At 35.2% G+C, this 23,328-nt stretch overlaps 1 protein-coding gene across 1 annotated transcript in view; it reads left to right on the top strand.

The window, feature by feature from the left end:
• Positions 1-3,275: 3,275 nt before the first annotated feature.
• LOC144835110 (uncharacterized) overlaps positions 3,276-23,328 on the top strand; it is a 59,638-nt gene continuing 39,585 nt past the window's right edge. Inside the window, exons 1-21 of the mRNA XM_078690154.1 lie at positions 3,276-3,529; positions 8,303-8,324; positions 8,517-8,912; positions 10,286-10,411; positions 10,799-10,938; positions 11,419-11,572; positions 11,806-12,009; positions 12,330-12,551; positions 12,885-13,289; positions 13,609-14,013; positions 14,855-15,096; positions 15,448-15,628; positions 16,528-16,938; positions 17,138-17,421; positions 17,779-17,920; positions 18,384-18,707; positions 19,203-19,382; positions 19,929-20,345; positions 20,852-21,171; positions 21,590-21,704; positions 22,391-22,813. Coding sequence (XP_078546280.1) covers positions 3,482-3,529; positions 8,303-8,324; positions 8,517-8,912; positions 10,286-10,411; positions 10,799-10,938; positions 11,419-11,572; positions 11,806-12,009; positions 12,330-12,551; positions 12,885-13,289; positions 13,609-14,013; positions 14,855-15,096; positions 15,448-15,628; positions 16,528-16,938; positions 17,138-17,421; positions 17,779-17,920; positions 18,384-18,707; positions 19,203-19,382; positions 19,929-20,345; positions 20,852-21,171; positions 21,590-21,704; positions 22,391-22,813 — 5,161 coding nt within the window. The 5' untranslated portion in view covers positions 3,276-3,481. The remainder of the gene's footprint in view (positions 3,530-8,302; positions 8,325-8,516; positions 8,913-10,285; positions 10,412-10,798; positions 10,939-11,418; positions 11,573-11,805; positions 12,010-12,329; positions 12,552-12,884; positions 13,290-13,608; positions 14,014-14,854; positions 15,097-15,447; positions 15,629-16,527; positions 16,939-17,137; positions 17,422-17,778; positions 17,921-18,383; positions 18,708-19,202; positions 19,383-19,928; positions 20,346-20,851; positions 21,172-21,589; positions 21,705-22,390; positions 22,814-23,328) is intronic.

Raw genomic sequence — 23,328 nt, 5'->3', positions numbered from 1 at the left:
TTTGTATGGGTTTTTAACTTCAGTGCCTATAAAGGAGTTTAGATAGGTCTACCATAATTAGAACACAGCTTAAATCACAAACAACTTTTTGGACAAAGAAATGCAACTTATAGGCCTAATAGTGTCCAAAATGTACTGCGCGTCTCTTAAGTAAACCCAGGAAAGAGCGACATTAATAAATAACCTAACTATTGAGGAGAATAATATACTAAAATAATAGTGAGTGCAATTGTTTGTTTCCCTTCAGATCCAACTTTAACAAATTAAAAAATGAAACAGTGACGGTCGCAAACATTCCCCTCCAACCAACTACTACTACTACCTAAAAGCGCTTTACGATCCACCAGTCGGTCATTTGCAATTTTGATATATTTAAACCCAATTAAACAATTTGGTGCTTGTTTAAAATGAGTATCCTATTAATCCATAAATACTTACACCGCAATGATGCTTGAAAGAACTGGTAGGCGCATAATACTGAAGATTAAACACTGCCATGCCCTTAAGGCAGATAAATGAAAAAATTGTATTATATTTGAGCTGTACTTGATTGTATAATTATTTGATATTGGTAAAGTTTTAACTGAAAGTATAGGCCTAACCTCAATTCATTTGGATGATCCAATATATTTGAATGAAACTTTCGTTTTTCGCTATACAAATAAAATATAGAATCTATGTTATTCCTTATGACCATTTACACACAACGCGGAGCTGACGGGCGGTTGCCGCTCAGGATAGATACAGATTCTACGTGGGACAAGCTACGTGGTTTTCCGCTTACCGTTACCGCTGGTCTGTGTAAATTGGCATTTAGAGTGGCTAACGCGAAATTATTCCCAAGAACATGATAATAATCTGTTCAATATTTCACTTTTCCATGATATGTTATTATAAACGTATTAACTAGATATGGAGCCATGGGAGACTTACTCCAGCGGAACAGGGGCGCTGGAGTTCAGCTGTGGGTGCACTGTATGGGTACTAGGCCTATATGCACTACAAAGTGTTAAGAGGTTAACCAAGGGCCTAGTTCCAATTAGTGGAAATTTACTCAATGGAGCTTAGTATTGTTATAATGAATATATTTTTAATACAGAAAGCATCACTCAATTTAAACAAAAATTATACAGAGAACATCGTCTTCACATCCAATAGAACCATCGGTCATCGCAATGGTCTTGTTTTTGTTTGTTGTGTTGATGATTGAGGGAAGAATTAAATGGTTAGATATGCATGTACATAGGCCTATTCTTAGTCCCGTGGTTTTCGCAGTTTTCCACAAACAGACGGATATAAGGCCCCTAGACCTACTCTGTAACGATTGACTGGTTCGACTTATATCTATGGAAAGATGGTTAGTCCTCGGTGTAAATTGTCACCAAAGGATCGAAAGATTAGAGTTGAATTACATTCGATAGGCCTACATAGTTCTACAGTAAATCACTGACAATATATAAATGTTTTGTAAAGAAAGAATGCCGCATGATGAATGAAAGGTAATGAAGCGTTGATCTGATCTCTACAGATTGCCTATTGTGAACCCACACAAAAACCGTGTATTTAACCTTCCATTATTCAGGAACTCTGTCGGCTTGTTTTGGACAATTTTGATCCTATTTCGAAAGTACCACATACAACACACTGATGCTTTTGCTTTTAAAATAGACAAAATAAACGTTTCCATAAAATTACAGGGTTTTGTTTCGATCGATAATAGGCCTATGTGTCACTAACGTGGCCCATACATTTAAAAATGTATTTCTATGGGGAGAAGACGTCACTATTATAAACATTTACAACTGATGAATAAAGACTATTTGATATGATTATTACAATTAACATGATGTTTTGATTACCATGTGCATTTTAAAACCATCTGAGTGATAAATCAATGACCCACCCGTTAGTACAGTATATATACTATGTTTCTTCTCTATAATTATGTGTTTTTTTATATTCTACATACGTAATTCGAGATACTTCGACATCCTGATTTCCATTCGACCGAAACCACCGATAATAATTCACTGATAAGCGATGATATTAATATATTACGTCATTTTGTACCCGATTTCCAGTGCTTTATCTCCACATGGTTTCCCAGTATCATATGAATATTCGGTAATACACCATCTCATGTGATTTTAGGTTAGGGGTTAGGTTATATTGTCTATGATACTAGGCGATATGCCTACATTATGAAGCGCATGTGATCTTGTATTCTCAAATATTCCTCCTACGATCTAGATACAGTAGCGAGATTTTAATCTCGTTATGTATCTAGATCGTAGGAATATATTAAGAAGAAGTTTATACCTCCCACTGATCAATTTAAAACGGCCTAATAAGTGATGGGAGTTGAGCTGGTAGTGTGAGGCTTGGGCAATTGCAATTGTAACGTACTCCAGTTATAATTGATATAGATTTATATATTGCATTTGCATTTTATTTCTTTGATACGGCCTGAACAAAACACACATGCCTATTGTTGGTGAATGAGCTTTCTGCACAAGATAAATATGTTGTAAGCATTTGTATAGGCCTATTGTAACTTACAAAGTTATGGCTCAGGCTTAAATAGTGTCGTGGTTTAGTAGTGAATTCGTTTGATTGTGTTTGTTCATGTAGGATGCACGCATACAAAAGTGCAGTGGGCCTGCTGTACCAGTAGATAATTAAATAAAATGAGGTGATAACCGGGAAGACATATTTTATTATTACTGCAGTCAATTTTCCGTCTAAAAATATGTTGTGTGGGCTACGTTTCAGTTAAATTTCATATCATAATTATGATTTTAAAATACCCATTAACAAATGTATATGTTAGAAGTATAATATGTATATTATGCATAGACCTCATAACGAAGAAGAAGTAAGTAAGTTTTGGTTTTTGATTTAATTAAATCATGATGAAACTAAGGCTGAGCCGTGCAAATTGTACTATTATTGTAGACTGTGATCACTATTTTATATTTTGCAGAGAAAATAATAAGAATCATTGCCCATTATTATCAGAAGAAAAGAATAAGATCAACAAGTTTCACACTATTCCGTGTACCTATTCAAAGGCGGTGTTCTCACTGACAGGGCGTTGAGTGTTATGACATCGCGCATTGTGGAAAGCCATCACAAAAGAACGATTCGATTCATCCACGGTACAATGCATGTATTATTCATATGCTAATATCGTACCAAACCTGTTCTACTAGATTAATTTCCACGATTGTTCACCCTTGATCGAGTTAAATATCTTTAGTGTGTTACCTATTTAGAAAGGGTGCGGTAGATTATAGCCAAGAGAGCTATACTTTTCTAGGATTCGGACCCAATATCACACAACCACACCGAATTCATTTTGGCATTTGGAATTACTGTATTACACTGCTCTTCGATGCGGATATTTTAATAATCAAGTAAACATTACTATCGACGTCCACGCAAGGACACCGCCGTCAACGTGACGGTAAAGGATTACATTATGGGTAACACGAAAATGTTCCTTCCGCTATTTGCGGTATTATTTACGGTACGTATATAATATGTTTTTAATAATTACTACATTTAAACGTTTTAAATTGGTATTCGATTCAAACGTTTTATTGTCTTTGAATTTCGCGTGCTAAAAGTTCGTATAGTCAGTAAACGCGTTGAATTTTGTAAGCGTATCAAATGCGTTTGTACCATAGGAACCACAATCCACTTACAATTAAAGTTCCTGTGGCTAAGACCAACCGATTCCAGAGCTCTTTCTTCCCTAACACAGTTAGAGACTGGAATGCTCTCCCGTTCTCAACAACTTCGACCACTATCACTAAAAGATCAAGACCATTGTAAAATCGCATCATTGTCATTGCTTCTAACATACAGTAATAATACAAATATAATTGTGTACATTGTACATAATTTATTTCAAATAGACCTACCCATGTTGGGCTCACTGACGCTAGGCTTGTGAAGATCCTTTGGAAAAGTTGATACAAGGTCTAACATGCATTGCCATTTTGTGTTTGTACTATCAAGAAAACTGTTTACTGTATTATTATATAGTATTGATACTGCAGAAGTATGCATATTTATCTACCGCGACTTGGCTTTTATTTTCTTTCTTATGCTCGTAAAAAATACTGTAATTGTCACAATTATTGTTAGTTAGCATGATCGATATTAAAACCATCTAAACATGAAGGACGATGATCGAGACAGTGATATTCGATAGATGCATGAACACGGTGTAACATCATAGAGCAACGTTGCTCTATGGGGGAGAAACACAGGGACTCTTGTCATTACGTCATGTCATTTTTAGTGATGGGTTAACCTTAATTCGGTTCACCGTATTCAATTTAAACAGAAAAAAAAATTCGTAAGAAAAAGATTGAAACATCAACACACCATAGCACATTTCATGATCTTGAAGTATTTTATTCTGGTAGAGAATATATTATAACCTACAAAATCACATGATATTCATCTTCGGACTTTCAATTTGTTCGGTTTATTTTAGGCTTTCCCTTGTTTTAACAATAACACTATCTTTCTTTTTACACTTGTGTTAAACAGCGCATATAGAGAATATTTGTATTTTGCGCTATATAGGCTAAATTTAAAACCATTAAACCATCACGCTTAGTTAATATTGTAATACGTCTTCATTAAATATTACACATTATAGCTATCATAGTACATAATACATTTATTATCAATTCGAGTTGCTTTCTGTTATTAATGTTATTAAACAATCCTTGTAATAGGCTACTACATTATGTACTGTAAGCCTATGACATAACAGTGTAAAACAGGATTGGATAGCCCCTACATTTATTATATTCACTTTATCGACTGATGAGATATCGTGCATGATGGCGGATCCAGATATTTCACAGGGTGAGCGAGGGGTTTAATGAAAATTATCCACTACTCCATAAGACAATATTATCGTGTCTCCAAACTGTAGTCCTAGGTAGACGCATACAGCATATTAGGCTTAGGCAGATCGACGTGCTTTGATATTATTTCACTGTTTCTGAACAATAAACGGTGTGTGCGTTATTTGAGACAGTCACTTATAAATTGAAACTAGCATCCATGATGGTATAATGACAATCGATATAAATAATTGTTACCAATTATTACCCACTGCGGTTTCCATGGTTAAGAAGGATGTGAATTATATACGATGTACCGAATGATATTTGCATTCATAGGAGTCGTAAGGACATGCGATAAATAGAGATATTATATTATTATTATATCTCTATGTAGAAGGTTAATTTCGGGTAGTCTTGTTTACAGGGCCGTAGCAAAAAATAATTCTTCCATGGTTAAAATTAAAATGTTATGATGATACAGTTATGAAACTTGTTGTGTGACAGTGCACCGACGGAGAGAGGGGAACGGAACAGTGTGATTTGAACTTGTGTGGCAGTGCACCGAAGGAGAGGGGAACGGAACAGTGTGATTTCAACTTGTGTGGCAGTGCACCGAAGGAGAGGGGAACGGAACAGTGTGATTGAACTTGTGTGGCAGTGCACCGAAGGAGAGGGGAACGGAGCAGTGTGATTTGAACTTGTGTGGCAGTGCACCGAAGGAGAGGGGAACGGAACAGTGTTATTTGAACTTGTGTGGCAGTGCACCGAAGGAGAGGGGAACGGAACAGTGTGATTTGAACTTGTGTGGCAGTGCACCGAAGGAGAGGGGAACGGAACAGTGTGATTTGAACTTGTGTGGCAGTGCACCGAAGGAGAGGGGAACGGAACAGTGTGATTTGAACTTGTGTGACAGTGCACCGAAGGAGAGGGGAACGGAACAGTGTGATTTGAACTTGTGTGACAGTGCACTGAAGGAGAGGGGAACGGAACAGTGTGATTGAACTTGTGTGGCAGTGCACCGAAGGAGAGGGGAACGGAACAGTGTGATTTGAACTTGTGTGGCAGTGCACCGAAGGAGAGGGGAACGGAACAGTGTGATTTGAACTTGTGTGGCAGTGCACCGAAGGAGAGGGGAACGGAACAGTGTGATTGGAACTTGTGTGGCAGTGCACCGAAGGAGAGGGGAACGGAACAGTGTGATTTGAACTTGTGTGGCAGTGCACCGAAGGAGAGGGGAACGGAACAGTGTGATTTCAACTTGTGTGGCAGTGCACCGAAGGAGAGGGGAACGGAGCAGTGTGATTTGAACTTGTGTGGCAGTGCACCGAAGGAGAGGGGAACGGAACAGTGTGATTGAACTTGTGTGGCAGTGCACCGAAGGAGAGGGGAACGGAACAGTGTGATTTGAACTTGTGTGACAGTGCACCGAAGGAGAGGGGAACGGAACAGTGTGATTTGAACTTGTGTGGCAGTGCACCGAAGGAGAGGGGAACGGAACAGTGTGATTTGAACTTGTGTGACAGTGCACTGAAGGAGAGGGGAACGGAACAGTGTGATTTGAACTTGTGTGGCAGTGCACCGAAGGAGAGGGGAACGGAACAGTGTGATTGAACTTGTGTGGCAGTGCACCGAAGGAGAGGGGAACGGAACAGTGTGATTTGAACTTGTGTGACAGTGCACCGAAGGAGAGGGGAACGGAGCAGTGTGATTTGAACTTGTGTGGCAGTGCACCGAAGGAGAGGGGAACGGAACAGTGTGATTTGAACTTGTGGGCAGTGCACCGAAGGAGAGGGGAACGGAACAGTGTGATTTAAACTTGTGTGGCAGTGCACCGAAGGAGAGGGGAACGGAACAGTGTGATTTGAACTTGTGTGGCAGTGCACCGAAGGAGAGGGGAACGGAACAGTGTTATTTGAACTTGTGTGGCAGTGCACCGAAGGAGAGGGGAACGGAACAGTGTGATTTGAACTTGTGTGGCAGTGCACCGAAGGAGAGGGGAACGGAGCAGTGTGATTTGAACTTGTGTGGCAGTGCACCGAAGGAGAGGGGAACGGAACAGTGTGATTTGAACTTGTGTGGCAGTGCACCGAAGGAGAGGGGAACGGAACAGTGTGATTTGAACTTGTGTGGCAGTGCACCGAAGGAGAGGGGAACGGAACAGTGTGATTTGAACTTGTGTGGCAGTGCACCGAAGGAGAGGGGAACGGAGCAGTGTGATTTGAACTTGTGTGACAGTGCACCGAAGGAGAGGGGAACGGAACAGTGTGATTTGAACTTGTGTGGCAGTGCACCGAAGGAGAGGGGAACGGAACAGTGTGATTTGAACTTGTGTGGCAGTGCACCGAAGGAGAGGGGAACGGAGCAGTGTGATTTGAACTTGTGTGGGAGTGCACCAAAATATCTTTAATATGACACTTTGTAATTAATTTACAAAAAGTTTGTTAACAAATAACACTTTTATATAATTTTATTCATGAGTTGAGAGTTTCTCTAAGAAAAGGACTGCACATTAATTGTAAACAGGGTTGAAATGAAGTTTTATGTAGGCCTACATTTTCTAGAAAACAATGTATGATAAGCATATTTGTAAAATACTGAAAGTATTTTTTAGCATGATGTTTAAGCCTATAAGATTACGGTGACAATTATCAACTCTTTGTGACACTCCCGTCGTATACCTCTGTAGTTTCTATCATGGTTGACTTGACCTGATGTTTGGTTTTTCTTTTACAATACACTGTTATGCCTGTGGACGTTATTGTTAAAACTTTTTCTTGTATTTCATAATTTATGGAGCATAAACTAACTTGATTTGTATAACAATAGGTACCAATACCGGGTTCTACAGTACATAGTTTATATATTGCATTCCTTGTGTTACTTGGTGCCTATCGTACTCCCTACATTTTGTCAAGGATTAGGCTTTAGTAAATGAAAGTAAAACGTAATTTAGGAAGCCTCTTCAGTTATGTTTTCTTACTCTTTTAAAAATCACAAAATTAATCATGATAGACCTAATAATTAATTGAATTGACAAGTTCTGAATTCTCCAACAATTACTTTAGTCGAGTCAAACTGCAAGAAAAATTGCAAGAAAAGGTTTTTTGATGTAGGCCTATTACAATAAAATAAAGTCTCAAAAAACATATATCAAAAGTTTACTCAAATTGGACTTCATTTAAGCTAGATATCGATCTTTCTTTTCGCAAAACTAAAACTTTGTTGTTTCGATTTGTTTTTGTATTTGTATTTAAGACAGGACCACAATATAAAACAGGTTTTTCTTTTTCCTGATTGTGTAATCCTGTTGTTAAATAAAAGAATAAAACAATTAAAAAGAGTATTGTTGAAAGTATGTTGCACTGTGGGTAGGCATATGAACTGTGTAGGATATAGTTATAATTTATTTATGTTATCTACTTTTCTTGCAGATTTTTACAGCTAATGCTGATGGTAAGGCATGAAAAACAATTATTTTCTTTAGGCTTAATATACTGTAGTCAATATGTCAAAATGTTTATCATTATACAATATTATTTCACATACAGTATAAGTGCTACCTATTAAATAAATTATAGTGGGGTGTTTGGAGAGTACCTAACAATTGTAAAACGAAGTTATTAATTCATTATCTTTTTTTTCCAGTTATTATTACAAATATTATTCCTAATCTAATTTCTGGTGACCCGTTAATTGAACACACAACTTCTCATGCTATAACATCGTCGTTTATTATTGGTACAACGGCTGGAAGTGATTCCTTAACTGGCTCAAACCTATGGGCTTTGGAATTCTTCATAAGAGATTCTGCCAATGTTCTGGTGTCAGGAACGGAAGCTACTGCCACCCTAGTTAATGCCAATGTTGGTGTGACACCAGGACAAACATTTACACTTCAAGGAACAGCTAATTTGAATCTTGAAAATAGGATTTGTTCAGAATTGTCAATGTTTTGCGCTACATTGACGTCACAAGGCAGTTTTACATTAACTCCAGACACTGGATATGACACAACTGTGTGCACTGCTATAGAATGTCAAGGTTTGTTAAGATTTATGTTTGATTTTAGTTTACGGTATAGTTCATTTTCATAAGCGAGTTAATGGCGGGTGTCTAGAAAACTCGGATCTCAGATATATCTGAGTTTTCTAGATCTAGAAAAGTCAGATATATCTGAGATCTGACTTTTCTAAATCTGAGTTTTCTAGACACTCAGTCAATGGCCGAGTGGAGACAGGGGCGCCATTTACCATACCTAAAGAGCCAACAATATAAGCAAGGGTTCGAGGCCGACTCGCTCCTAGTTCTGAAGGTGAAACAAGTATTCTCGGATGAGGACTACAAACCGTAGGTCCAGTGTAGACAGTTCCTCTGTGCACTTTAAAGAACCCAGTTCATTATTCGAGAAGAGTATACAGTAGGTGGTTAAAATAGCCCCTGTATTAGTGGGATTATTACCACCTATCTGATAGGACAGTGATTAATTTACTATTAATAATCCTTGGCCACATTGCCTAAGACATAAAATAAAATATAATATCCACATATAAACCAGAGAGTTGTACAAATCCTTTAAATCATATAAAATTATTCTGATAATTACCTTCCGGGACATCCGTCGACCACCTGCTTCCTAGAAAATTGCAGTACCTTGCTGCTACTATTACCTACTACGTATATAGCTATTATTCTTCCTATCAGAGATATCTGGAGGTACCTTTAGGCCTGAGTGGCCAAGCTCACCACCATAACAATAATATCACACACAGACTTCAAGGCACTCCTCGACCATTGTTCTGGTGGTGAGCTCGACCACTCAACTCACCATAACAATAATATAACACACAGACTTCAAGGCACTCCTCGACTATATTGTTCTGGTGGTGAGCTTGGCCACGCAACTCACCATAACAAAAAGCACCTTGAAAACTCAAGGTTTTATTGTATACCAGTTGAATCACTTTATTTTAGAAAAACAGTGCTTGTCCCAAATGAGATGAAAAGGTGGTAGTTGTCCTGATAGGGAACACCATGGTCTACACAATAGGCCTACTTAAAAATACATACGATTTTTACAATGAATACTTTACTCATCTAACTTGACTTAAAAAACATGATTTGCTTAGTAACTAATATTTTTTTGAACCAGTTATATTCCCCCACAACGATGTTGACATGAGGTACAGTAAATGATGCTTACAGTACTGTAGGCTACAGAGCCAATCACAGCTTAGTTTAGTGTAGTTCCCTAGTAACAAATAATACAACAGAATATACTGTATCTTTATTCATCCCTCTTGTGCTATCAAGTATAAACTATATACAATAAACTGCTGTTGTATATATATCTATATATCCTAATAATAATTGATTAGGTATTTGTACCATCACTTGAAATGTTTATATTTCTTTAGGTGTGGTCATCACAAATGTTTTACCTGCTCAAACTGCAAACTCACCTTTGGTTCAAGGAACTAACAATAATGATGTAGATTTGACTGTGACGTTGTCTTCTGACACATCCTTTGCCAGTATACAAGGTAAAGTTGGATTTTGGAGGTATACAATTAGTTATTTTTATACCTCCATAGTTGGATCATTCAAAATATCATCTAGACTGCAAACCTACAGTAGAAAACCTCTTTTGTTACAACCCTGTTCAGGAGACACACTCCTATTAAGAGGAAATTTTTCCCTAAAACGAACAAGGGCCAATACCTATAGCATTGTATTTGAAAAACACTTTGTTAGTTCTGAACATAGTAGTGATGATGTACTGTATATACAAATTAGATTAATAAAAAACCATAAAAAAAAGAAGCTATGATAATATAAGTAAGTAACATACACAAGTAGTGCAATGATCAAATTAAAAACTATAAAAATATTGATTGATTTTATATAATTATATTTATAATAAATTTAAGGAACTGGTCTGTGGAAAGCAAGAGGCTTTTTGAATTCAGAAGTTGATGGAACTGGAACAAGGATTCAAGACCATGATGTTGACATGTTGACGTCAGCAGATTACGGTCTGGACAATAATGGAAATTCAGTCTGGCCATTGGTAATGAAAAACCATTAACATATATTTTGATATATTTCTACCTCTCATTCCTGTTTATTGGATTCTCCCTCTGAGACATAATAAAATATTATTTTATTCTTTATATAACTCATTTCTGGTTGGTATGTTTAAGTTATTGTGAGCAATAAGACATGAAACTGTAATCCATGATAATACCTGCAATGGTCCACATTCACTTTTAAGGACTACCCTATAAAACGGAAGGTCCAGTATACACAAAATTGTTTGTGTAAAATAACCTTTTACTATATCTTTGGAGACCAGTAGGGGTTTACTTACTTTACCCCGGTTTACTAGTTCACACACACACACACAGACAGGAGAGGCCCTGAAATGGCAGCAATGAAATAATGAGAACCTTAGGGGAGAAGCATGTACTTTGAAAAGTCACCTGGACAGCATTTATGAGCAATGATCATTGGAATGGCTCTAATGGATATATTTTTTTCAATTTTACAGATACATGTAGACTTTGACCTTACTTCTTTAAGTTGTTCGGAATTTGATTATGTGTGCATTGAAGTTCAACAAGGCACAAGTCCATCCCCAGCTTTTACTCTTGGCTTTACACCAGACACAGCTAACATTGGCTGTGCTCAAATACAATGTACTGGTAAGTATAGTACATTTAGCTACAAATTGAGCATGCTTGATCTGAGGGATCTGATGTGCAATGTAATCTTTCTGTACAAAAGACCAAACATTTAGTTTTATTTTGAGATTGTGTTGGTATTTTCAGGCTTTTTGTCAAACAAGATCATTGTGAAATGAATAAATACTACAAAACTGTTGAGAAAAGGCATTTACTTATTTCTTTGGTTATTGCATAATCATTTTCTTGTGCAGGAATTGTAATCAATGCTGATGCAAGTTTGACTATCAGTGCAGGTTTTTTGGAAGATCGATCAACAACCGTTGCATTTGATGTTACCTATCCTACCAGTAATGCTGGTGTTACTGGTAACAACTTATGGCAGGTCAACATTTATGCCAGTGCTAATGCTGATGGAAGTGGTACTCAGCAAAGTGCGCAACAAGTGATTCTATCAAGTGAGTTAGTAGGTCCAAGGCAATCTAACAACAGGACGATGAGCTCGTTTTCCAAGATAGGAACAGTCCTTTGATCTAATGTGTTGTTAGATTGCCTTTATCTGTATTACATTTCAGTGAAACAGATATATTGATTAAAACATTGACATATGTATAAACGTATATTACTTATTAAGCAATGAACTACATCAAATGACAATTTACAGTAGTAGTAGTTTTAATGGGGAACACAGCCAACCCATATTCAGTAGAAAATTTGATGTTGTGAACAACTTTTCAAATTTCTTTCGCCTAGTTAACTTTGGATTTTATTTCTATAGCCGCCAATGCTGGAATGGATATAACAACTATTGGAGATACTTTAAGTCTAACAGGTTTAAGTGCTACTATGGACTTTAGTAATCTTTACTGTGCAAGTGGCAGTATAGACTATTTGTGTGCAGTTCTGTCGAAATCTAGTTCTGCTAGCCCAAATTTTGAACTGTCAGCAGCAAGCAATGATAATAGTGAATTCACAGTTTGCACCCTGGCTAATTGTTCAGGTAAATCAACCATTCATAACAATTGAAAATCTTAGATTTAAGGCAATATAAATACTGTACTACCAAACAGGTTTTTTTTTTCATGTTTTACTAAATTTTTGATTTTTTTACTAAATTAATGTATAATACTATTAGAATAACTGAAAGATAATAATTTTGTGACACCATTTTTATGTATAATATGCCCTCTATCTGTCATTTTTTATAAATCAAAAAGCAGTTTACTGAAAAAATAATATGTGGGTATTTGTGGCTGGATCTCCAAAAAATACAAATACAAATAAAATAAGCTATAACAAAACAATTTTTCATCAACTGAACAATTTATTCTAGGTGTATTAATATCAAGTGTGACACCAACCTCGTCTGATAGTATTCTTCAAAATTGGGCTTCAACAATCTCCATTAATGTTGGTCTCGCAATCAGTAGTTCTGGTGGTAGTGTCAGCGGTACTGGTCTCTGGGATGCAGTAGTCTTCACTAGTGCAGATGATACAACAAGAACACCCATTGTTACTGCTGATGTTACTGTCAGCACTGCAGCCATGAATGAGGATGCTACGGCTGGCTCTACTAGTACCTTGACAGGAATCACAGCAGTATTTGATCTGAATGCTACTGAATGTGTGGATGCTCCGTTCATCTGTGTCAGAATGGTAGAAGGATCAAGTTCTTCTGTAGATTTTGAAATTGATTCTAATAGTGTACTTGAAGGATGTTTTGTTCCCACTTGCTTAGGTAATACAGGAAGTATTTTAAGTTTTTTGTTTCCAAATTTGTTAAATAGAAGAACCAGGTACAATTTAGCATGTCTGCTTGATCCTAGGGCATTCTCCAACTTTCTCCCATCCTTAGATTTACAGTGAATGGAGCTAAGAGATTTATTTTGAGTCCTGTTATATTTATTTATTCTTGAATACAAACATGTTTAGTAATACGTTTTACTACAGTACTACTCTGTTTCTGCATTTATTTTTTGAAAGTAAAGGTAAAAGTTTTACTATTGTTTACTTATATTTATATTCATGTTTAAAAAAAAAGTTATATTCTATTTCAGGAGTAATGATCACTTCTATTAATATTGTTAGTGATGCTCCTGTCATAACTGAGTATCAAACAACAAATCTTGATGCCGAGTTGGCATTGTTGGTTCTACCAGATGCAGATGGAGGCAGCGCCATCAATGGCCCGAACCTGTGGAAGATTGATATTTACCTTAGTGGAAATTCTGATTGTTCTGGCAACAAAAATGCTCTAGCACCTGCAACCCTAATGGACACCACTGTCACTCTGGTTGCTGGAAACATGAGAGCCTTTGATGGTGTTACTGCAAGTCTAGACATATCTGCACTCATGTGTTCAGATATGGAATATATATGTGCTGATCTATCTCCTAATGATGATGAAACATTCACAATGACACCAGTAACCAATACAGCTAGCCTTAGGACAGACTGCAGAGGTAGGTTGTATTATACAGTCTATTAGATTTAACATGCACTAGGCAATCTAATTGTAATCTAATTATGTTTAAGTTATGTGAATCAGTACCATCAAGAAGGAAGAGTGAAATTATGTTATTTCATTTCTTCCTGGTACCATATAGCTTTGTTGATGATCAAAATATATCCAATAGTTTATGTTACAATGACATTTGGTGTTTATTTGTCTCTCAAGTTGATGGTGACCAAGATAAATGCAAAATAATACTAAAATGTATGTATGTGTGTACAGTCCAATTTTTGCTTGGAAAAGTGATACTTACAGTACAGTCGAACAAATAAGGGATGTTTAGAGTCTAGTGTACTACTTATACAAAGTTGTAATTAAAATCATTCAGTAAATGTAAATGGTAAACAGTAGTTTGAAATAATGTTGTTTAATTTATATTAATATACACAGGTACCCTTTAAATATTGGGTAGGTAAAGAATTGTTTAAGACAGTTTGTCAGTTTTTCTGTCACCAAAACAGCTTTTTATTAATTTCATATTTTTTAAATAAGCCTTTTTGCTCTGCCTTTACCCAAGACTGAATAAAAAAAAACCCAGCCTTGCATCTAAGGGTGCACTTAAAATGAAACAATATTGGTGCTGAAATTCACTCGTCTACGATCAAAACTTCATTGAAACTTTTAAATATAATACTGTATACATAATATTGTTAAAACATTGTTCACATTCTATTTGTATATATATAAGTACACGGCCCCAGGGAAGCACAGCCATGTTTTGATCTCGGCCTCTGTGGAAAATAAAGTTGAATTGAATTGTAATCACTAAATAGGTTTATTTTCTTTTACAGGCGTATTAATTACCACAGTAGCATTTGAAGACAGCTTATCAGTAATTGAGTTGTCTATGAGTATTGAAAATCCAGTCGTAATAACAACATTAAACGTCACTTCTAGTGGAACTGGTGCATCTATTAATGGCTCTAGTTTATGGGAAGCAACAATATTTGTTAATTCAGATGACAGCACATTTGCAGCTAATCCCATTGGAACAACTGTAGTTTTGGATGACATGGATCTAGCTGCTAATGAAGTTAGTATTCAAATAACTAATTCTCTTTGTCTACAAAAAAAGATCTTATTCTTTTTATTGTCTAATTATCATGTTATACCCTTTACAGTTTGGCATTTAAGGGTTTGTCATAATGCAATTATTATAATTGTGGTCATGAATTTTTGCGCCCTCTGTTTCATATGCTCTTACAAATCAATTTTTCTGGGGGGAAAGTGCTGTACAAATATCCTATACAGGTACTTTCTTTTAGGTTAAAGTTTAAAACATTTATTATTTCATACGCTTATGAACACAGCTATTCCGCATTCAAACCTTATATTTCTTTTTCCTACATTATTATTTCTTTGATGGTCTGTTTTTCCCTCCTAGACAATTCAATTCACAAACTTGATGGCAGACATTGACATGACTGATAAAACATGTCTTGATGATGCGATGTACATTTGTGTCAAACTGAAACGGCAAAGCTCCTCAGATCCTGTCTTCAAATTATCTGGAGTATCAGGCTCAGACAATGATTTGATTGGTTGTCAACCAGTCACTTGTTATGGTATGTATTTTGTAACCATGATATTTATGTAAAATACCTTTTTATGTTCAAATTGTAGATAGATATATATTGTATAGAGATTAAATTGAAATTAATAAGAGTTTTATTATACTTCAATAATTGTCATCTGTTGCCATAATTTTACATAATCTTGTGGAACCCCTGATGAATCTTTGTGCTTTGTAACCCCTCAATAACTATTACTATTTTTTTAAACAATGTACAATTGTAGGCCTATAAAAGCATGATGATAATTGTTTCAATACTGACGTAATTGTACTGTAGGCTAAGTGCATTTATTGGTGCAGTACCAACTGCTTCCTTGGGCTTGAATCTAACTTAAGCCATCAGCGCAAGCTTGGTGATCTAAAGTGTTTAATTTCAAGAACTTGAATTCATGGGTTTCAGTCTCACCTAAGAATTACTTGCAATTCACAAGCGTTCTCAAATGTACTTAGAGTAAAGTACAATTATGTCAGAGTGTAGGGCAAACATCCGACCAATTAACTTTTTCCTGAGAAAAAAGATCTGAGTTAAAAAATTGTTGTTGCAAAAAAAAGTTTAAAAAGTTAAAAGTTAAGAAAGCCACTGCATTGGTTTTGTATTACTATTGTATTTAATGTCTATGTATGTATCGTTGAGTGTACATACATACATGTTTGGTTTATAATGTTTATTTGTATGTAGTTTAAGTTGACTGCACCACTAATGAGTGTGTTGCCACTGATCCAAAAGTGTTTGTCAATAAAGTTATTATAGTAGTTATTGAATTATCATCCTGTATAAATACATTTATTTTTGTTCCCTACCCAAGACCAATTGACCAAGATAAAGGCATCAGTTGTTTATTTCACTTATACAGTACTTATCTTAAAACTCTATATTGTTTTTGTTTACAGGGGTGTATGTGACAGGTACAACACTTACTATCACAGACGGTATTGAAATCATTGAGAGGTCTACTTCATCACAAATAACTTACAATCTTGCTGTAGCAGCCGATAACACAAAAGCAGATGTGGATGGTACAAACCTATGGAGTATTTCCTCTTCTATATATGGTAACAACGATTTCAGTACGGCTGAGCTAATTTCAGCACAGACTACTGTAGACGATGCTTCGGTCAGCAATGGAGCCGGAACAATATCATCAGCGATGGCAACATTTGATGTGTCAACACTTCTTTGTTCACAGATTAACTACTTCTGCACAGTTTTAAGTAAAGGAGCTAATGCTGACCCAAACTTTACACTTACACAAGATCCTGATCAAACCGCTGTACAAGCATGTACTAGTGTAACTTGCAAAGGTAAATCTGGTTTTTATTTTAATAGCTTATCAATAAATAAATGAAACATTGCATTGCATTGATTGATTAACCCACTTTTCTAGTACAGTAATGTGTGACCTTGTACAAGGTACTATATACATTATATGTGACTCTATATTACTATGTTGTCAAGTGTGTTAGTATATTTTAAAATGTAAGTGCAATCTTGTTTTTTTAGGTGTCATTGTTGACGTAACAACTATCTCTGCTGGTGATGGTGCAACCAACGAATGGCCAATAGTAGAAGGAAAACTTCAGGATGTATTTCTTGATGTAACAGTTACTAAAGATGCTGCATCAGCAAATATTTCTGGGACCAACTTGTGGATATTTACTTTTTACCTCAGTGAAGCTGCAAATGGTACAGGGATGAGACTGCATAATGATGATGCTAATCTGGACAACACACAGTCAAATCAAGAATTAACGACTGGTGATCCAGTAGAGTTCACTAATGTTATGGTAAGATTATTACATTAATTTTAATATTTATTTTTTTCCCTTCATTTTTGTATTATTGGTCCCGCTAAAAGGACCACTGCAATTCTTTTTAATTTACTTATCATTTCTTATAGAAAATATTTTCAATAATATAGAGGTGTATCATGCCCCATTTTGGATGCATCAGTGCGTCTTTTTAAGAAATAGCCAGTGTTTGGTTTTGCTTTGTTTCCCTTAACTTATGTTCTGCTTTGTCATCTGCTGCTTGATATATTGGATACATCCAGACAAGTATCTTTTGGCAAACCTTTTGGACTTTCCTATATTCAAATCTTTTCACCCATTTTTAATGATAGTTTTAATTCTGTTTAATGTAAGGTTGTGAATTGGGATTTGAGTGCATTTTTGTGCAACCAGGCTGAATATATATGTGTTGAAATTAAAAAGAACAATGGTGTGTCAAATCCAGATTTCACATTTGAGGGTAACACATTTGACTGTATGCCATTACAATGTCGTGGTAAGTAAAGAAATTAAATTTAAAGTAAATATTGTACTTTTGCCCTTTAGGGGTAGAGATCACAGTAGCCTACACAATCAAAATTACAGTAAAATTGTAATAAACTCCACCTCCCTCCAAGTCCAGCAAACCAAAAAAATTATCGCATTTATCTGATTAGAATGAGATAATTGTTGGTTAATTTTTCATTCTGTTACACTTTTTAAACTTTTATCGGTTAATTTTTGGCTGCGGAAAAATTGCCTTAATAATCCTTCAGTTCTAGCCTTGAGTAGAACAATAAATTACCATTAATACAGTATCTGATAGAATGTTGTTAGAGACGCATTCTGTCTTCCGTGAAACATAATTGCATCAGACAATTTATTTACATATGTGAAAGGAGACAGCGTGATGATTGGACTTTGATTGATTTTCTCCTTCTATATGCTATTCTCTAGATTTATATTCTATTTGTTTATAGGTTTTGAGATCAACTCAATGGTGTTGACAGTTGATACTGGAAATGATATTATAGAATGGAATCAGAATCATGCTCTAACATTAAGTGTCTTGGTGAACCCTGACACCACATCAGCAGATGCTGCAGGAACTGATTTGTGGAATGCCACTGTCTTCTATAGCCCGATGTCTGACGGGAGTGGTGTGCGTTATGCAGAAACACCTGCTACTGTAGGGGGAGCCTGGAGAAACACTGGTAAATTAAATAAAATCAAAATCACTTGTATAGAACATTTGGCATCTAATTACAAATTTGTGAACAGGATAAATGATAAAGAAGCTACTGGTTTTTGTAGGACTATCTATCATATATTATCATACAGATATTATAGTACACTATACTATATACTACACTCTAGTATGATTGTAGTATTGTAGTATAATCAAATTACTGAAATGGCAATGCTGTGGGTATCAGTGTCTGGATCTCAATGGGGATACAAATAAATAATCCAAAAACGATAAAGTAAAACAGCCAGAAAGAATTAAATTACAGAGCATTTCAACCATCCTCAGTGCAAGTGAGAGTACTTATGATATGATAGACATAATATGAGTTACCTGAATGGTTTAGAATAAAATAAGGTAGAACATAAAAAAGGAAGGCACAGGCTGTTGAATTATTTATATAGTATCTGTAGTTATCTTTTTTTTCCTGTCAGTTACATAGCTAATGCTTGTTTTGGAGAAGTCTCTGTTAGCTTTCTTCAGGACATCAGTATACCCTTAGGCTGTTCTAAAACATCATTAACCTAATCAATTTTATCAATGTAATCAACAGAAATTTCAATGACCTCAGAAACACTTTCAAGCATACAGGCTACAGTGAACTTGGATGCAGCATGTGACAATCTTATGTATGTTTGCATTGAAATTACTCAGTCATCTAATGCTGACACACTATTTACATTTAATGAAGCTGACAGCGAAAATGTTGCATGTACTCTATCATCTTGTACAGGTAGGTTTATGCTTTGTTTTTTTTAAGGGGAAACCTCCCAACTTATAAAAATAAATATATTGGGAATACGGCGGGAAGTTTTACAAAAGCATGTCCAAACCAGTGATGGCGCTATACTATTTTGAATATATATCAAACCACACATGGCGCTATTAAAAGGCTAAAGGCAGACAACTATGTCATTCATGCCAAAGGCTGTAAATACGGTGGCAACTCATTATACACGTATTAAACAACGAATACATTTATTACAAGCATCTTACATACCTATATTGGTATGTTTTCTTTTCTCTAGAGTGGCGTTCAGCAAACTGTGCATGACCCGCCCGCGGTTTGGCCCCCAAAACTGTATTTTTTAAACGCTGCTCAGAGCCTAGTACAGTTAGTGGTAGAAATTATAATTTTTTATACATTTTTTGTCTTGAGTTTTTGTTTTTAACACAAAATATTTATCGTGAGAGTTAGGAGGTCGTAAAAAGGAAATGGGATCAGTGTCCTGTAGTTTTAAATTTTCCTACTTTAAATAATTTCTTCTTTGAATTATAGGTGTTGTTATTGAATCTTCAAGTCTAGCAATTGAAAGTGGAACACCAATCATTGAAGGAGGAATCAATCAGAACATAGATGTCACTGCCAATTTTGTTCATGATGACAGTGGTGCAGATGTAAATGGAACCGATCTATGGGAAGTGAATATTTTTGGAAGTGTCAGTTCAACAGGATCTGGAACAAGAACAGCAGAATCACGACACAGCCTTACACCCACAAGCACCATGTTTGATGATTCTACAGATCTTGATTTCACAAGTGTGTCTGTCAATTTCCAGTTAAATGAAGCTATTTGTACAGAAGTTGAATATCTTTGTTTTGAAGTGTTAGAAAACACAGATATGCTTAATCCACCATCCATTGACTTTACTCTTAGTGGAGAAAATGTGGCATGCGCTCAGCTTGACTGCAATGGTATGTGTTTGTACACAAAATTTAATTTCTTTTGCGTTTTTAGAAAATAAATAGAGAGTATAGACATTTTTATGCCAAAAAAAAAACAAATGTGTCCATTTATCCCTCCTTTCCCTTACTAGCCTATCAACACTAGGTGAATTAATTCGCAAAAATCCAACGTCAAGAAAAACATTGCCCTACACTTTTAATATTTTCCATACAAATAAAACTAGCGATATACTTTTCATTTAGGTCAAATGTCGTCAGAGCTGTTTGCTTTGCATGTGCATGTGACCCATTTTCTGAGATCTGATTTTTTGCTTCATAAAAGTCAAACACAAAATATTATGAAGTGAAAATCTCTACTAAAACTGTCACTAAAATTCATTGTAGAATGAGATTTGTTAAATATGAATATGCATGCTCACAAGCTGATGTGTAAATAATTCCACCTAGTGGAAAACAGACTTAATGAGAACAAAGTAAAAGATCTTTTCTATACTGTTCTATTTGTTTAATCATAGGTGTTATTGTAACTGACACAACATTAACTGTAACTAATGGAGAGCCAATCCTGGAGAGAGAAGGAAGTGCAAGTGTTGGCCTGTCTATTGCTGTGGTAACGGACAACGCAGGCGCAGTTATTAATGGATCAAATCTTTGGGCATTAACAGTGTTTACTAATGATGAAGCAGATGGTGAAGGGTCAATCTTATTTGAGACACAACTTCCAGGAAGTACAAATGCGTTGTGGCCCAGTGTTGACTTTTACCCAGCAGGCAATACCTTTATGTTGAGTGATGTCTCTTTAAACATTGACCTTACAAATATTATCTGCTCTTCGGTAAGTAAAAAAAAGTTTATTCATTTATTTAATTTATTTATTAAACACACATACTAGGGAAAAAAATAATGATGTCGACCATTTGTAATAAGGTGAAACCTAAGACAACTAGATATGTCAAACTTATTTGAATAGACATACATTCTATTCTGACTATAGGAAGTATGACGGTGGTTTACATTGTATTGTTTACAACACCTTGTTTTTCTCCCAATTTAACATAATTTATTTGACATTACTGCTAAATGTACAGTGTACAACCTGCAAATAAGTAGTGGTTACCAGTAGTCAAGTTCATTACCTTAACCAAGCCTGTAGCCAAGATTTTTACAGATGTGTTTGTCAGGGATAGGACATAATGATATATATAGTCATTTTTTATCCTGCTTATATAACATTTTATTTATTTACTTTGTAGGTGCCGTATATTTGTGTAAATTTGACAAAGGGTGAAAACCCATCAACAGACTTTACTCTCGATAGCAACCCACAGGATACTGCTCTGTCAGACTGTGTAGAAATTGACTGTCAAGGTAAGTAATTAGTAGTAAAACATATGAAAAGATGAAGATAAATAAATGTGTGAAAGCAATTGAGACTTAAGCTAAGATAATATTGAAATGATATATATATATATTGTCCCCCTGAAAAAAAATACTTTTTTAAAATGTTTTTGTTGAATATGCCATTTTAATGTCACATAATAGTTATTCACTTTGACCACAATTGGATGGAAAGCAAATTATTTACCTGAAATAACTGTAATTTAAAGCAAAAAATAGTCAAAATGACTGGAAGTAAGTGGGTTTTTGGTTGAATTTAATTGTTTATTTTGTCTTTTAATAAGTGAAAACATTTTTTTTTTCTGCAGAAGTTATTAATTTAATTAAAACTAAAAAATGGCCTATTCAAATTCTTATTTTGTTAATCTTAATTGTTTTTGGAGGACAACATCTTTAAGTTAATATAATATTGATATACAGTAGTAATTTGAATGTAAGTAAATTCATCCTATATTTAATGTCATTCAACAAAATGTTAGGAAATGATATACTTTGGAGTCTCTTCATACATAGATAATACATATGAAAAATCTGCGTTCAGTTTAAACAAAAAATCATTGATGAATATGTTTGTTGGGGTTACTCAAATTACATATTAATTTCATTTTTTTTCAAACACATAAATGTCTTATTTTTATTCAATTAATTTATTTTAGGAGTTGTAGTTGATTCTCTTTCACTAACAATAAATGAAACAGATGAAGAAGTTATTGAACATTCTGACTCGGATGAAGTTAAATTTAACCTTCAAGTAACTGCCGAAGCTAATACTGTTGAAATTTCTGGTACAAATATTTGGCAATTACGAGTATTCTTGAATGATATGTCAGATGGAATGGGTAACAGCCAAGGAACAGAATTCTACCCTAACATTGGTGACTCTGCCAATGAAGCTCTTGGTGGAAGCTCTGTAACCTCATTTAGCATGGAAGACATTATTGCATCATTTGATCTCCAAGATTTTGTTTGTCCAGCAACAACCTACTTTTGTGTAGAACTCCAGAAAGCTGCTGCAGCTCCAGAATTTACGTTGGAGTTTAGCGATTCAAGCATAGTTTGTCAGAGCATAACATGCAGAGGTAAACATACTATTTGCTAGTAAAGCTTGAGCATTATACAAATAAGATAATGAATGAGTTGAATAGACAGAATATTTAATGATGCTAAACTATTGACTGTTCTGTGGAAGCGGAGCTAAATGAAATAAGGAAGTCACCAAATCAAATATACTCTATATTCAATATAAAACATAAATTATTTTGTGTTATAACACATCACATGCTGTTTATTATTTGGCACTAATGAATAATAAACAGCACTATTGAATGTTCAGCTTTTAAAAGAAATGTTGATACATTTCGTCACTTGGGGCTCTTGAAACATGTAGTGGTTACTGTCAATAAGTGTTCTACTCTGCTTCCATAAGACCACTAGGGTTTTCAGGGTTTGTTTGACAGATATGCTATAATAATGTCGCATTTGATACACATTCATATGACTATAGGCCTATCTATAAATGATTTCAAATAAAAACAATTGTAAATTTTATCAAGAGTTTCAATGTGAAATCTAGTTGTTTATATTAAATTTTACA

Source organism: Antedon bifida, chromosome 1, assembly GCF_963402885.1.
Source record: "Antedon bifida chromosome 1, ecAntBifi1.1, whole genome shotgun sequence".
Classification (NCBI taxonomy): Eukaryota; Metazoa; Echinodermata; class Crinoidea; order Comatulida; family Antedonidae; genus Antedon; species Antedon bifida.
The sequence above is the reverse complement of the archived record's forward strand: the minus strand, read 5'-3'. Positions and strand labels throughout refer to the sequence as shown.